The sequence below is a fragment of the Elephas maximus genome, chromosome 5 (genome assembly GCF_024166365.1).
Source record: "Elephas maximus indicus isolate mEleMax1 chromosome 5, mEleMax1 primary haplotype, whole genome shotgun sequence".
In the NCBI taxonomy this organism is placed as follows: Eukaryota; Metazoa; Chordata; class Mammalia; order Proboscidea; family Elephantidae; genus Elephas; species Elephas maximus.
The window spans coordinates 87,783,492-87,798,958 of NC_064823.1; the positions used below are offsets into that span (position 1 = coordinate 87,783,492).

The window sequence follows — 15,467 nt, forward strand, 5'->3', positions numbered from 1 at the left end:
TCAGATCACAGATCGCTGTAGAATATATTAGGTCACAACACAGGGGAATGGTATAATGGAATGAAAATGTTTGCAAAGAAACTCAAAATTCCATACCTTTCTCCCAAAATTATTTCATACTCTTCAGCCATGTTCTTTTTTTTTTTTTTATTAAACTTTCTCTTTATTTAACCGGTTCCATATGTTTCAAATTTAGACTCTCATTTTCCATTGATCCAAATAACAAATAGTAACACTTTGCATTATATTCGAGGATACCTTCTTCATATTAATATGTTTTTCAAGTTAAGCATTATAATTCTTCCATGAGTTTATTTTAGGATGGGAGAAACTCCATGGATCATTTCAGAAATGATGCTTGAAATAAAAGAATTTAGGGGAAATAAATCATTTCCTTGCACTGTCTTCATGCCAAAATTACAGTGTATGAGCTCTGGTAAATAATTAAGGAATATTTAATCTCATGTTATATATAACTTGTTCTAAAAAGATTCCTTTTTCAGCAAAGAAAAATTGTGAGAGTTTAAAATAGTATTTTACTCTGTTATCTTAGTTTGTATGTGAATAGAGATGAGATAAAAGCAATAATAAAATTCTAAGGGTGTTCCAATTGTTGAAAAAATCGGTATTTGAAAATAAAACCCCTAATTTTCTTCATTTTGTAAATTAAGGTTTTTTTTTTTTTTTAAATTTCTTGTTAGAATCTGGTGCAACACTGCTATGGCACCACCAAATTAGAAATATAATTAGCCTATTTTGCCTGCTCCCATACCACACTGGAAACCCTGGTAGTGGTTAAGCGCTACGGTTGCTAACCATAAGGTCGGCAGTTCGATTCCCCCAGGAGCTCCTTGGAAACTCTATGGGGCAGTTCTAATCTGTCCTATAGGGTCACTATAAGTTGGAATTGACTTGGCTGCAACAGGTTTGTTGTTTTTTTTTTTTTTTTTGGTTTATACCATACTGCTTTATCAATATTTTAGAATTTATGATTGCATTGGTAAATCCATGCATCTTGTTTGATTATTCATTCATATCTTTTGCTCACATACCTGTGTTGTTTTCTTTGATGTCTCTTTAGTGGTTTTAGATCTGGGGTGAAATAACTGGGACTGTGGTAGCCTCAGGTGTATTTGTGGCAATGAACTCTGAGGAAGCTTCAGCATTGACGACAGTGTTCACCTTAGGCTCAACGGTAGCTTCAATAGAAGCAACGGTGCCGGTGGGAGGGATTATAGGTTTATCCTGAGTTTTCTTTGGGGGAATGGCAATAAATGGTGGTTTGAGGTATGTGTGAGGTACTGATGGAGATGGGTAGATATTTGATGGAACTTGCCATTGCAGAATTTGTGTATGTGGCCTAACTGCAACCTGTTTAGCAGGATATAGGTAAATTAGGTATGGATTATTGATTGGTACAGCTGCCCTAAATTGGTTATAATTTGGTTCATAACGATAATAGCTCTTCAGCACATAATCATTTGGAATATATTTGACTGCTTTCTGACAGAACCATCTTTCATCTTTCTCAAGGCACTGGAATAAGAAAAAATAAATAAATTATATGAAATGTCATTATTATTGACTGGAATGTAGAGCTACGTTAAATCAGCAGTTTTAGAAATAATGTTATAGTATATGACATTGAGTAAGTATAATATCGGAAATAGTGAACAAGATACGAATTTGGAGCTTTCCCTTATACGTCATGATTTTCGGCAAATACTAAAAATCGTATTTGCTTCAAACAAATTAAGTGAGGTAATCCATAATGTAAACCACATTGTCCTGAGCTTTGCTTATATAGAATATACTCAGTAAATGCTGGGTAATGTATAATAAGTATTATTTTAAAAAACAACAGCTAGAAAAATTATACATATTTATAATTCTTTAAAAAATTTATTCTTTTTTTTTTAGAAATTTGGCCTAGGGTACATTTTTTTTTTCCAAACAAATTTTAACAGGATGTTAAAATAATACAATGGGGGTTAAATACTTAGCTTTTATACTTTGGGTTTTCTCAGCTTAACTTTCCAAAAAAGATGTTAGAAAATATTTAATTTTTATTTGCCTCTGATTTATCAATTATGCACAGTTATAGCAATTTGTTAGTAGAGCTCTCCATATGAACAGAAAAAAATCAATAAAATTACCCTGTAAAGCAAGCATTTCCCACAAAAGTAGATATTTAAATGCATTCATTCAAACTTCTTTGGGAAACAGAAGGCGAGTACATACGAGTGTATTAGAGGTATTTGAAGACTAGTCAGATATTTGAAAAGCAAGGCAGGAAAGATATTAAAGCTTTACTTGCATTTCCATTTTTTTCTAGTGTTAAATGCCGAGATTTTCTTCATGCTGTTAAACATATGAAAACCAGTAATACATGACTCGGGCTCTAAAGCGACACCAACTTTCAGATGGATATTGGAGTTGATTCATAAGATTGATTGCTGAAGTGATGCTTTTTGCAAAGATTATTATATTGTTTTGTGGAATTTAAAATATTTATTTTTTTGTTAAACAGAAGTACTTTAATAACACTAAATATTGCAGAAAGATTATATTTTTAAGTTTACGACTCTAACAGAAATAATTAAAATAAACTTACTCTTGACTCCTCCTGGTTTTGCACCTCTGCAGCCTGGTGAAGTTCAGAAAATAAACAAGCAAATAAATAAATAAATGAACGAATGAATGAATGAATAAGAAGAAAAAAGAAGTAAAGAAAAGCAAGGCAGAATCTAGACATTTTTGTAGTTTTAAAAAGTATCATATATTAAAGAAAAAACATGTACTTTTTGTGTTCATTTTAATATTGAAGAGCATTTTCTATGATTATTCAAACTATAAGGCCTTTAAATCACACAAGAAGCAACAGTAGTGTATTGATTAAAAGAGTGATAATGAATTCCACGGTCCAATTAATTTTAAAAATCACTACCTAGGAGAAAATGTCACCATTAAAAATAATCTGATAATTTTATTTCCATGCCAACAAATACAAAAAAAATTTGCTTAAATGAAAAATATGAATAACATATATTCAGTTTGTACTAAAGGTTCATCATTAAAAATAGGAGGAACATTGAGCATATTTTTCTTTTCTGCTCTCAGAGATAATTTCTGAGGTTTGCTTAGATTTAAAATGTTGCCTTTATCACATCGTGGTATATAAATGTCAAATAATATATTTTTCCCCATCATCTTTCATTTGTGTTTATAGTACTTTTCTTAATTCTGGATTGCAACAAGCATGGGGTTTTAAAAAGTTGAAAGGTTTTATAAACTTATGAGGGGATGCCAAAATGATAAATATTTTAAATTAACAGTTTTAGTTTAAGACTTTTCACACATATGCTTTGGACATAAAAAGACTCTGGAAACTTTCTGGAAAGTGTAGGTATAGAAAATAATATCTAACCACCTTGATACGACATCAATCTATATTATGTATTCCTTGGTATATGTTCATTTTAGATAACTCATATTATTTTACCATTTAGTTGGTAGTTTTCATGTTTTTTTTTTTTTTATAGTTGAGAAATAAGCTATCAATTACAGGTAATCTCAATTTATGACTTATTTGAGTTATGATGAACCGCACTTACGATCATCTTTTTTGGGGGCACATCTTAAAGTTAGTAATGGAGCCCTGGTGGCTCAGTGGTTAAGAGTTATGGCATGCTAGGACTGCTAACCAAAAATGTAGGCAGCTCTAATCCACCAGCCACTCCTTGGAAACCATATGGGGCAGTTCTACTCAGTCCTATAGGGTAGCTAGGAGTTGGAATTCACTCCGTAGGAGGTGGTTCTTTTTTTTATCATTAGTAATGTGTACTACATACGATGTTGTGGTAATTTGCTGATATTATCATTCTCAGATATCCACTCGCAGATGTTCAAAGATCAGATTTATACAGATACTGATAATGAAAGGCAATAATAATGAAAACTAAAAAAAAAAATGAGGCATTTGACTTGCATCAGAACCGATTTACAATGAAGTCATAGGAAGGGAATCCCGTTGTAAGTCAGGAACTACCTGGATTATACCATAAAATGTGTACTCAGTGCCTGGAACCTAAGAGTGAATATGAAAATAAAATGCAGCAATGGACAAAACAACAACACAAAGTCCAAAAATTAAAAACCAAAAAAAAAAAAAAAATCTTTTTCTTGGTTCAGTGGCCTCCAAACATAGCCCGTTAATTCAAGAAGATGCCTGCAAACTATAGAGTTTATGGACAAGCAGGCCCGAAACGAAGCCAGTCAATTGATATAGTGGGGAGATATGGCCATGATTTGAATACAAAGTAGATGAACTAAGGTCTTGGAAACTGGTGGAAAAGTTTAACCAAGTTCCTAATCTTTTAAAGAATTTAATCCCTAAAAGTTTGGAGTGTGGGTGAGATAAAAATTTAATTGAACGAATTTCTGATCCTGGATCAAGGTTTCTGTTTTTTTCTTTATGAATTATTTTTAAAGCACTTTACAATTTTGAAATAATTTTTTGTTTTTTACCCCAGAATGCATTTTTCTATAGTACAAGAACTTTAAAGATTTTATATACTTGTTAAAATGTGATTTCGTAGTTCCTAAGAACTAAAAGTATATGACTTTAATTTTATAATAAAAATAAACATAAAAAATTTAATTTTAAGAAAACTTAGCTAATATGCAGCTATTTTGTTCTATGTAATACAACTATATAATTTGCATAAGTAGAGCATTTTTTTCTAGTCTTCATACAAATTGATTAGATGGAATTAACTTACCAAAAAGGCCAAAGGTAACAACAGGATGTTCACAACCAAGAGAAAGCCCTTCATCATTGCACCTAAAAACAAAAATTAAATTAAAAGTGTCTGTTACTAACAATTTGGATTGGCATAATGTTTTCTGTGCTGTTTTTGGTTTGTTTTGAAGTCAGATTTATGAATAGATTTAGCCAATGTAGAAAACTTAATTACCCAAAAGTATTAAAAAACCAAAATCAGAGTAAAAAAAAATTAAATTTAATTTCAGACTATATTAATGAAAGTGTCATTACAAGGTCACTCATTCGTTTGTTCAACAAACACTAAGAAATGAGTTTTCAATGGAGCCTTTGAGTGAAGTAAATTCTGACTCATGGCGACCTCATGTGTATCAGAATAGAACTGTTCTCTATGGAGTTTTTCGATAGCTGAATTTTTGGAAGTAGATTGCCAGGCCTTTCTTTGGAGGTGCCTGTGGGTGGACTCAACCTCCAACCTTTTGCATTGTGTTAACCATTTTTACCACCTAGGGGCTCAAGAAATAACTAGGAACAAGGTATTATGCAAAGTCTCCAAATTACGTAGGTGAATCTAATGCAGGCCTTGTTGATAAGTAGCTATGATTTTAGGAGGAGAGCTTCAACATAAACATATCCTTGTACAATGAAAGAAGGTAAAAAATGCCACAAAAATGTTTTTCAACAGGTAGTTTGAGTTAAGAGAATTGAGAAAGTCCTTGCGTAGGAGATGGCATGTAGTTGGGACTTGCCATGCAGAGATTAATAGGGTAAGATTCTTTTCAAGTAGAGGATAAAGCCTTGAGAATATACACGGATATTTTGATTGCGGTGTTGGATGAGAAAGGAAAGGTAAAATTGGAAAGAAAGTTTGGGGCAGAAAAAGGAAAGTCCCTAAATGCCAAGTGAAAGAGTTAGGCACAATTGTATAAGCAATAGAACCCAGCTGAGTGTTTTTGGACTAGAGACAGAACACATTGCTTTGCACAAATGAGCTGTAGCCCAGGCTCTATTCCAACGTGGTAAGTTTGATCAGGTTATGTCCCTTCCCTGGGCCTTAGTTTTCTTACCTGTACTATTAAGGTATGGACTAAGTACTTTCTAAAATTCTGTGATCACCTGATCAATCTAACAGAAACAAGTAGGATGGGGATGAGAGGTGCGGGGACTGTGTGGACTTGCTTTCTGAAGCCGCATTCTTATAATCTGCTTTTCCATAACCAACATTGATTAACTTGATTGTTTTATGAGGAAAATATAGATATGACAGTCACAGTTGCTTAGACTTAAAGGGGTGTTGGGTTACATTTGTTTGATATTTAATAAATTTTAGGAAGATACATCTGACACCTAAAACTTTTAATATTTAACTACAATTTCAATTTGTGATATAAGGACAAACTATATCTTGTTACAGCTATTGCTGTTGCCTTACTTGTACAGGACTTCAGTCACTACAAATTTTGAATTTTACAAAAGAGAATCAGAGATTAAATAAGGCCCAGGGTAAGAAAAGGATAGCACATCAGAGTCTACTTGCCTCCGAAAGTAACGGCTAGGAAAGCTCTTTACTAAGCTGACTTCAGAACCACTTACAGCGCGTCACTGAATGGAAAGAGCTGTGGAATCAAATTTGTACAGCCTATTGGAAACTCAAGTTCTATTAATGAGGATGGAGTTTATTTATAACTCTTCATTCACTAGTTTCCTTTTAAAATTATAGACTGAACAAAAATCTTTCTAAGAGGAATCCTAGACTCCTTTGCAATTTATGCAAAATGATATGACACAATAAAACAATCCCTCCCTTTTTTGGCATAAAAATAGAGCAGAGAGGTATGACCATACTTTACATAGCAGCTACTTAAACCAATAAGTACTTGCATTTGCCTTTATCACTTGATATGAGTACTAATACCAGTTTCTGTGGGGTCAATTCCGACTCATGGTGACTCCCTGTATGCCAGAATAGAACTGTACTCTGTATGGTTTTCAGTGGCTGCTTTTTCAGAAATGTATCACCAGGTCTTTCTCTAAGGCATCTCTGGTTGTGCTCAAGCCTCCAACCTTTTGGTTAGCAACAGAGCGCATTAGCCACTTGTACTAGCTGTGAACTCCCAACACTTGGTAAAACAACTAATTCATGAAACAGTAAAACTGTTCAGCTTTCATAAGTATATAAATGGCATATTTTACAACAACAATTGTACCATAACAAATCAAATTATGTTATGACCTTTAGGTAGAAATAAAATTGGAAAGTAATTGAAGGGTCAGTCTGGATTATTATGGGTCCATCTTCCTGAGAAGCTTATCCTCTACATTTGGCTGTAGGAATAGGTTCATTGACTTGAAAACCTTATTTAGAATTGATATTATCTTCTGTAATTTAACCAGTGTCTGTTCTTGACTCTAATCCAAAGTACAGTTAAAAATTACTGCGATCATTAAATTACCATAGAATCTAAGTTCTAGGTTAAACCAAAGAAACCAAATTCGTCGAGTCAATTCCGACTAGTAAACTGGAGTAAAACTGCCTCATAGGGTTTCCAAGGATTTGAACTGCTAACATTTTGGTTAGTAACCATAGCTATTACCCACTATACCACCAAGGTCTAGGTTAGAAATAATATTAAAACATATTCAAGTATAAGAATAAAGGATTATAAGAGGGAAATGTGTTTCTAAAATAACTTTAGTGGTGTCCCAACTAACTATTGTGAAAAGGTATCATTCTAGCTAGACTTTTCAATATAATTACCTTTCCTTGTGCCTGTCAGCTCTTGCTTGGCAGTAGATGGAGTTGACCTCTCAGCTGTCTTCTGTAGAAGACCCAAGGTAAATAACAGAAGAGTAATTAAAGGGTATTAGTACCTTGAGTCATGCTATTGTATTTCCTTACTTCTTCTCACCCAATTAGAAGGTGACAAAAGAGGAAAGATTTGACGACAGCAGGGTCATTTTGGGGTCAATTTTAGTTAATGAATGCCTAGAGGGAAATGGAGTTGCCATTCATACAGCTTGAAAAGAGTCTATTCACATATTTTTAAGAATGAATCCTTTTATGTTTTATAAAAAGATATAAGGGAGGTTTTTAAAATTAATTGAATTCTTAATCAACAAATCCCACTTATTTGAACTTAATGCTGTTATTAAAATGAAAAATAACTAGCCACTACACTCTCATATTTTAAATGCTTCTTTTTAGTTTAAGAACCTCAATATCAAGCTGTCCTACATCTGTTATGGACTATGGCTGGTGTTCTTCCTTCCAGAATTACAACTGTTCATTTTTTTTTAGTTAAAAAATTGAGGGTTTCTTACATAACCCAAATTAAATCAAATGTGAAACATTTTGATTTCAATATAAATTAGGGGACCATTTGCATTTGGGTTGCATCATATGTTCTTCAATGTATATTTGTTAATTGATTAACCTGTTGTAAATAAACATTTTCTTTAGCATTTTTTAACTTCAGTAATATAAGTGAAATTATGGATGTAAAAAATTAAATTATTAAATTGGAGATAAATGCTCTGTTTCAAGGATGGCTCACCACTCTGACTTATAGAGTTGATTTCATAAAATCACTGATATGGGGGACCTTTTGGTAAAATGCCAAATCATAAACAAATAATTTGTCTATAAAATAAAAAGAAAATATTTTACTTGCATTTCTGTAGTGATAATGTTTACTGTGACTTCACTTTGGCTATGAACACTGGACCAGAATGAGGTATTTACAGGAATCAGTGTAGGGCTACAAACACAAACAATAAAGAATATCATCATTGTAGTTATTTCTGTCTTCCTGTTTGTTTCCTGGAACAATTTCATGTCTTAGAAAATTAGGAACAATACTCAGAACCCTGGAATTCTTAATCAGCCGATCTAAACAAATAGAGTAATTTCAAATTTTCTGTTTCTCAGAAGTTGGCTTCTAATGTTTCAGTAGAGATGACAGAGATTAAAAACTACTAAAACAAGCTGCTAAAGTAATAATACCAGCCATTTTTATTTGGATTTTTTAGTCACATTCTTTTCCTTTGCGTGTCATAATGAAGCGACAGTTGGAAGTTTACAGTCTGGTCAATCTCTGAATTATGAAGGTGTTACATGGAATTGCTGATGTTGTTAGACACCATTGAGCTAATTGCAACTCTCAGCAACCCTATGCACAACAGAATGAAACACCTCCCAGTCCTGTGCCATCCTCACAATCATTGCTATGTTTGAGCCTATTGTTGCAGCCACCACGTCAATCCATCTTCTTGAGGGTCTTCCTCTCTTTTGCTGACCCTCTATTTTTACCAAGCATGATGCACTTCTCCAGGGAATGGTCGCCTCCCAATAACATGTCCAAAGTACTTGAGACAAAGCCTCACCATTTTTGCTTCTAAGGAGCATTCTGGTTGTACTTATTCCAAGACATATTTGCTCATTCTTCTGGCAGTCCATGGTGCCTTCAATATTCTTCGTCAACACCATAATTCAAAGGCATCAATTCTTCTATGATCTTCTTTATTTGCTGTCTAGCTTTTGCATGTGTATGAGGCAATTGAAAATACCAAAGCTTGGGTCAGGTGCAACTTAGTCTTCAAGGTGACATCTTTGTTCTGTTTTTTAATACTTTAAAGAGGTCTTTTTCAGCAGGTTTGCCCAAAGCAATATGTCATTTGATTTCTTAACTACTACTTCCATGAGCATTGACGGTGGATCCAAGTAAAATGAAATCCTTGACAACTTCAATCTTTTCTCCATATCACGATGCTGCCTATTGGTCCAGTTGTAAGGATTTTTGTTTTCTATATGTTCAAGTGTAATCCATACTACAGGCTGTAATCTTTGATCTTCATTAGTAAGTGTTTCAATTCCTCTTCGCTTTCAGCAAGTTGTGTCATCTACGTATCGCAGGTTATTAATGAGTCATCCTCCAATCCTGACTCTGTGTTCTTCTTCATATAGTCCAGCTTCTCAGATAATTTGCTCAGCATACAGACTGAATAAGTATAGTGAAAGGATACAGCCCTTATGCACACCTTTCTTGATTTTAAACCATACAGTATGTCCTTGTTCTTTCTGAACAACTGCCTCTTGGTCTATGTACATGTATGTTCTACATGTGCATAATTAAGTGTCCTGGAATTATGATAGTATTTAGTGCTTATAATACTGAAAGCTTTTCTGAAAAAAAGACATTTGAGCTGAAACCTGAATAATATAAGAGGGCCACCAATGAGAATGATGTGTGTTTTGGAATCCAATGGTCTGTTTTTTAATGATGAGTATGGGGTGTTTATTAGATATAAAAATGAGTGTGTGTGTGTTAGGTGCCATCTAGTGGGTTCCAACTCATAGAGACTCTATATACAATGGAACGAAACAATGCCCAGTCCTTTGTAATCCTCAAATTGTTGCTATGTTTGAGCCCATTGTTGCAGCCACTGTGTCAATCTGTATCATTGAGGGTCTTTCTCTTTTTTGCTAACCCTCTATTTAGGACACTTTCTAAATAGTCTTCCTCCTTCCTCACTATTTTGTTGTTGTTAGTTGTGGTCAAATTGATTCTGACTCATGGTGACCCAATGTGTTAGAATAGAACTGAGCTTCATAGGATTTTCTTAACTGTAATCTTGATGGAAGCAGATCACCAGCCCTTTCTCCATGGTACTGCTGGGTGGGTTTGAACCACCAACCTTTAGGTTAGCATTTGAGTGCAAAATGTGTGACTAACATTAACAACAACCCCTCAGTCTTCCTTGGCTTGACCCAACTCGCTTGACCAGAACTTTCAACTCTGTTTGGATATTATTGAATTCACCTAGAGTTCTGGAGGAATACTATCCCCTTGTTATCTTAGACGTTTACACAGGGAAATAAATCCTCAGGTGTTTTTGCTCTCTGTATCTGTGTGAAAAATTCACAGAAATGTTATTTACTGCACAAGGGTATTACAAATATACTTGTTACTTCCCATTTCTTGCCAGTTGGAGCTTATGCTTAACGTTAAGAGAACTATATATTCATTAGAAATGAGTTCAAAAATAGTTTTTTCTTCTTTTATTTTAATTTTACTTCAAGTAATGAAACTAAATGTCATTAAAAATGCCAATTGAGTATAATGAGAGTTTATTCATTCAGCAAACTTCTATTGAACACCTAGGTTGTGCTGAGACATACTCTCTCTTCTTTTGTCTACATGTCAATAACTTATTTATCCATCAAGATTCACCTCAAAGTCACCTGTGATAAATATCTTTCCTAATTTGTAAAGGGAGAGCTGGTTCTCCCTGCTTGATTTTTCTAAAAAAATCTGTGAATACTTTATGGAGCATATATTACACTTATTGAAATGACATACATTTATTTCCTTTCACTAGCTTGTAAGATTCTTTTTTTTTATTGTACTTTAGATGAACGTTTATAGAACAAACTAGTTCCTTATTAAACAGTTAGTACATATATTGTTTTATGACATTGGTTAACAACCCCACGACATGTCAACATTCTCCCTTCTCAAACTTGGGTTCCACGTTACGAGGTTTCCTGTCCCTTCCTGCCTTCTAGTTCTTCCCCCTGGACTGGTGTGCCACTTGTCTCACTTTGTTTTATGGGACAGTCCAATCTTTGGCCGAAGGGTGAAACTCAGAAATGACTTCATTACTTAGCTCATAGGGTGTCCAGTGGCCATACTCTCAGGGTTCCTTCAGTACCTGTTAGCCCAGGAAGTCTGGTCTTTCTTTTTGAGTTAGGATTTTGTCCTACATTTTTCTTCAGCTCTATCCGGGACCCTCTATTGTGACCACCAGCACAGCAGTCAGTGATGATAGCAGGGCACCATCTAGTTGTACTGGACTCAGTCTAATAGAAGCTGTGGCAGATGTGGTCCATTAGTCCTATGGACTAATCTTTCCCTTGTATCTTTAGTTTTCTTCATCCTTCCTTGCTCCTGAAGAGGTGGGACCAGTTGAGTATCCTAGGTGGCCACTCACAGGCTTTTAAGTTCCCAGACTTTACTTACCAAATTAGAATGTAGAACATTTTCTTTATAAACACTGTTATGCCCATTGAGCTAGATGTTCCCCGAGACCATGGTCCCCACAGCCCTCAGCCCAGCAATTCAGTTCCTTGGGGAGTTTAGATGTGTCTATGGAGCTTCCATGACCTTGCCTTGTACAAGTTGTGCTGGCTTCCCCAATATTGTGTACTGTCTTACACTTTGCTAAAGTTATCACTTAACTATTGTCTAATTAGTGTTTTTCAATCCCCACCCCTCCCGTCACTTTTAACCATCAAGGATTGTTTCTTTTTGTATTTCTCTAGGATATCTTCTTAGGAGTGGGATTGGTGGATCATATGGTATTTCCATTTCTAGCCTTCTAAGGAAGCGCCATATCATTTCCCAAAATGGTTGTATCATTTTGCATTCCCACTAGCAGTGCATAAAAGTTCTGATCTCCCCTCAGCCTCTCCAATGTTTGTAATTTCCTGTTTTATTGATTCTTGCCAGTAATACCAGATGGTATCTCATTGTGGTTTTGATTTTCATTTCTCTAATGGCTAGTGATTGCAAGCATTTCCTCATGTGTTTATTGAATGTCTTCCTTGGTGAAGTATCTGTTCATTTCCTTGGCCCATTTTTAAATTGGATTATTTGTCTTTTTGTTGATTTTAGAGATTAGGCCTTTGTCTGATTTGTAATAGCAAAAATTTTTACCCAGTCTGTAGGTTCTCTTTTTACTCATTTGGTGAAGTCTTTTGATGACCATAAATGTTTAATTTTTAAGAAGATCCCAGTTATCTAGCTTATCTTCTGGAGTTTGCGTGTTGTTGGTTACGGTTTATATCCTGTTAATGCCATGTATTAGGGCTTCTAGCATTGATCTAATTTTTTTTTTCTATGAACTTTATAATTTTTGGCTTTATATTTAGGTCTTTGATCCATTTGAATTAGTTTTTGTATATGGTGTGAGGTATGTGTCCTGTTTCATTTTTTTGCAGATATACATCCAGTTTTGCCAGCAGCACAAACTGTAAGATTCTTAAAGACAAAAGACAAACAAACAAAAAACTCTTCTTTTTCTTGAACCTCCAGCATTTAGCAATGTGACAACACAAAACAAATATTTCATTTTTTTTTTAAGAACGAATAAAATCTGAAAGATAATGTAGGGGACTTGTAGGCCTTGCCCTTAAGGAACTAAAAGAACAGCGTGAATTTAGCTCTGCTTTACTTTTCCATGGAAGGCTCTATCAGTGAGCACATAAGCTCCACTTGAATGTTTTACCTACTGTCTCTATAGCTGGCTATAGAATTGACACCTTTGAATTGTGGTGTTGTCTAAGAATATAGACTGCCAAAAGAATGAACAAACCTATCTTGGAAGAAGTACAACCAAAACGCTCCTTAGAGGCAAGGAAAGCAAGATTACGTCTCAGGTTCTTTGGACATGTTATAAGGAGGGATCAGTCTCTAAAGAAGGACATCATACTTGGTAAAGTAGAGGGTCAGGGAAAAAGAAGAAGACCTTCAATGAAATGGATTGACACAGTGGGTGCAACAATGGGCTCAAGCATAACAAAGATTGTGAGGATGGTGCAGGACTGGGCAGTATTTCATTCTGTTGAACATAGGGTCGCTATGAGTTGGAATGAACTCGACGGCACCTGACAACAACATAGGGTGTTCAGGGATATGCTAATTTTTTCAACTTTTTTAGATGAGTGGGTAGGGATTGTTCCATGGTCAATTCAGTTTAGGAAACTTAGTTGGGTTAAAAGAGCTTTTTTAAACTGGTAATTTCCAGAATGTTACCATATGTATGTGCCTTGAAAATTTCTAATAGAAATATTTCCAAGGAGAAATATTTATATTTTGGGCCACCTGGTGAGATTAGTGGAAACCCTGGTGGCGTAGTGGTTAAGTGCTACAGCTGCCAACCAAAAGGTCGGCAGTTTGGATCCACCAGGCACTCCTTGGAAACTCTATGGGGCAGTTCTACTCTGTCCTATAGGGTCTCTATGAGTCGGAATAGACTCGACAGCAGTGGGTTGGTTTGTGTTGGTGAGATTAGTGCTTTAGGAAACACACTTTGGAAAACAGCACTTAAAAGGATCCTGTACTCTTAAAAGGATCCTGTACTCATAAACTAATACTGTTGTAATGTATCTTATTCCCATAAATTAACATTAGATTGCAAAAGAAAATGATTTGATTGACAAGTTTATTGGTATCTGTCCCCCAAATCATAATAATAATCAAAGGTGTCGGGACAATGACTGATGCTGTCTAAATTCACTGGGGGAATATTAACTAATTTTAATAGAATATAATTTGCCTCACAAATCTAGGACTTAAAACTGAATGAGAGGATTATGAATAAATAAATAAATAAGACGAACAGACTTGCTGGTGTGAAAGAAACTGGAGAATCCCTGAGAGTATGGCCCCTGGACACATCAGCTCAGTAATGAAGTCACTCCTGAGTTTCACCCTTCAGTCAAAGATTAGACAAGCCCATAAAACAAAATGAGACTAAATGGGCACACCAGCCCAGAAGCAAGGACTAGAAGGCAGGGGACAGGAAATCTGGTAATAGAGAACCTATAGTAGAGAAGGTGAGAGTGTTAACATGTTGTGGGGTTGGTAGCCAATGTTACAAAACAATACATGCCCTAATTGTTTAATGACAAGCTAGTTTGTTCCGTAAACCTTCATCTAAAGTACAATTTTAAAAAAAAGAGGACACCTTTTTTATTTTCTCAGAAAGTAACAATGACAGAATTTGAGGTAGAGTAAATGGAAGTTCTAGGCCTGGAGCTAAGGACATGTATTAAAGACTTAAAATAAAAAAAAAATAGAGAGGGAGACAAAAGGCAATCACTTGCAAAACTGGCCCTCCCCAATTCAAAGCAGCCAAGGTTTGTCTTTGGCCTTTCTTTAAGACCCTGATTTCCTACCTTCCTACCTCCCTCCACCTTGGTTTTCAATGACTGCCCTGTCTCAGACAGTCAAGTAAGCTTCAATTTGTCTGCTGTAAAGTTGGAAAATAATCCCTGTAAAATTAATCTACCTACCTTAAGGACTGTTTGGTCCACTTGCTGTCCTTTTCCATGGTCTTAACTGGATCATTGACTTTAATGCCAAAGAATGAATATTTAAATGTTTAGGGGATCTATAATCCCTGAAAATGGCCAAGGGAGACAGTGGTTTCACTAATTAGTCATGCCAGTGGCTCATTAGGCCCTCCTTGATTTGTATCCAACTAATGGATGGATGGAAACACTGGTGGTGTATTGGTTAAGAGCTATGGCTGCTAACCAAAATGGTCAACAGTTTGAATCCACCAGGTGCTCCTTGGAAACCTTATGGGGCAGTTCTACTCTGTCCTTTAGGGTCACTATGAGTTGCAATCGACTTGATGGCAATGGGTTTGTTTTCTTTGGAATGGGTGAATGATGGCAGAATTTCCCTCCTTGATGCTATGGGTCTCAGCTATAAATAATTTAGACTTGAGATGCAGAAACATAATCTTTGTTCAAAGAGATTTTTTCTGATTTCCTGGTAATTAACCCATGGGACAAAGGCTGACATTGTGAGACAATGAAAGACTCATTGTGCAGTATAGTCTTGTTGGGTGGCTTTAGTCATATGCTGCAAAAATTTATTTTAATCACCACCTGCTA

At 35.1% G+C, this 15,467-nt stretch overlaps 1 protein-coding gene across 1 annotated transcript; it reads right to left on the reverse strand.

Annotated features, from left to right (window-relative positions):
* Positions 1-1,086: 1,086 nt before the first annotated feature.
* On the reverse strand, positions 1,087-4,835 carry CSN3 (casein kappa). The gene is made up of 3 exons (XM_049885289.1): positions 4,782-4,835; positions 2,615-2,647; positions 1,087-1,536 (listed from the first exon to the last, which is right to left on the reverse strand). The coding sequence occupies exons 1-3, from the start codon at positions 4,833-4,835 to the stop codon at positions 1,087-1,089; spliced, it is 537 nt and encodes a 178-aa protein (XP_049741246.1).
* Between the last annotated feature and the right edge of the window lie 10,632 nt (positions 4,836-15,467).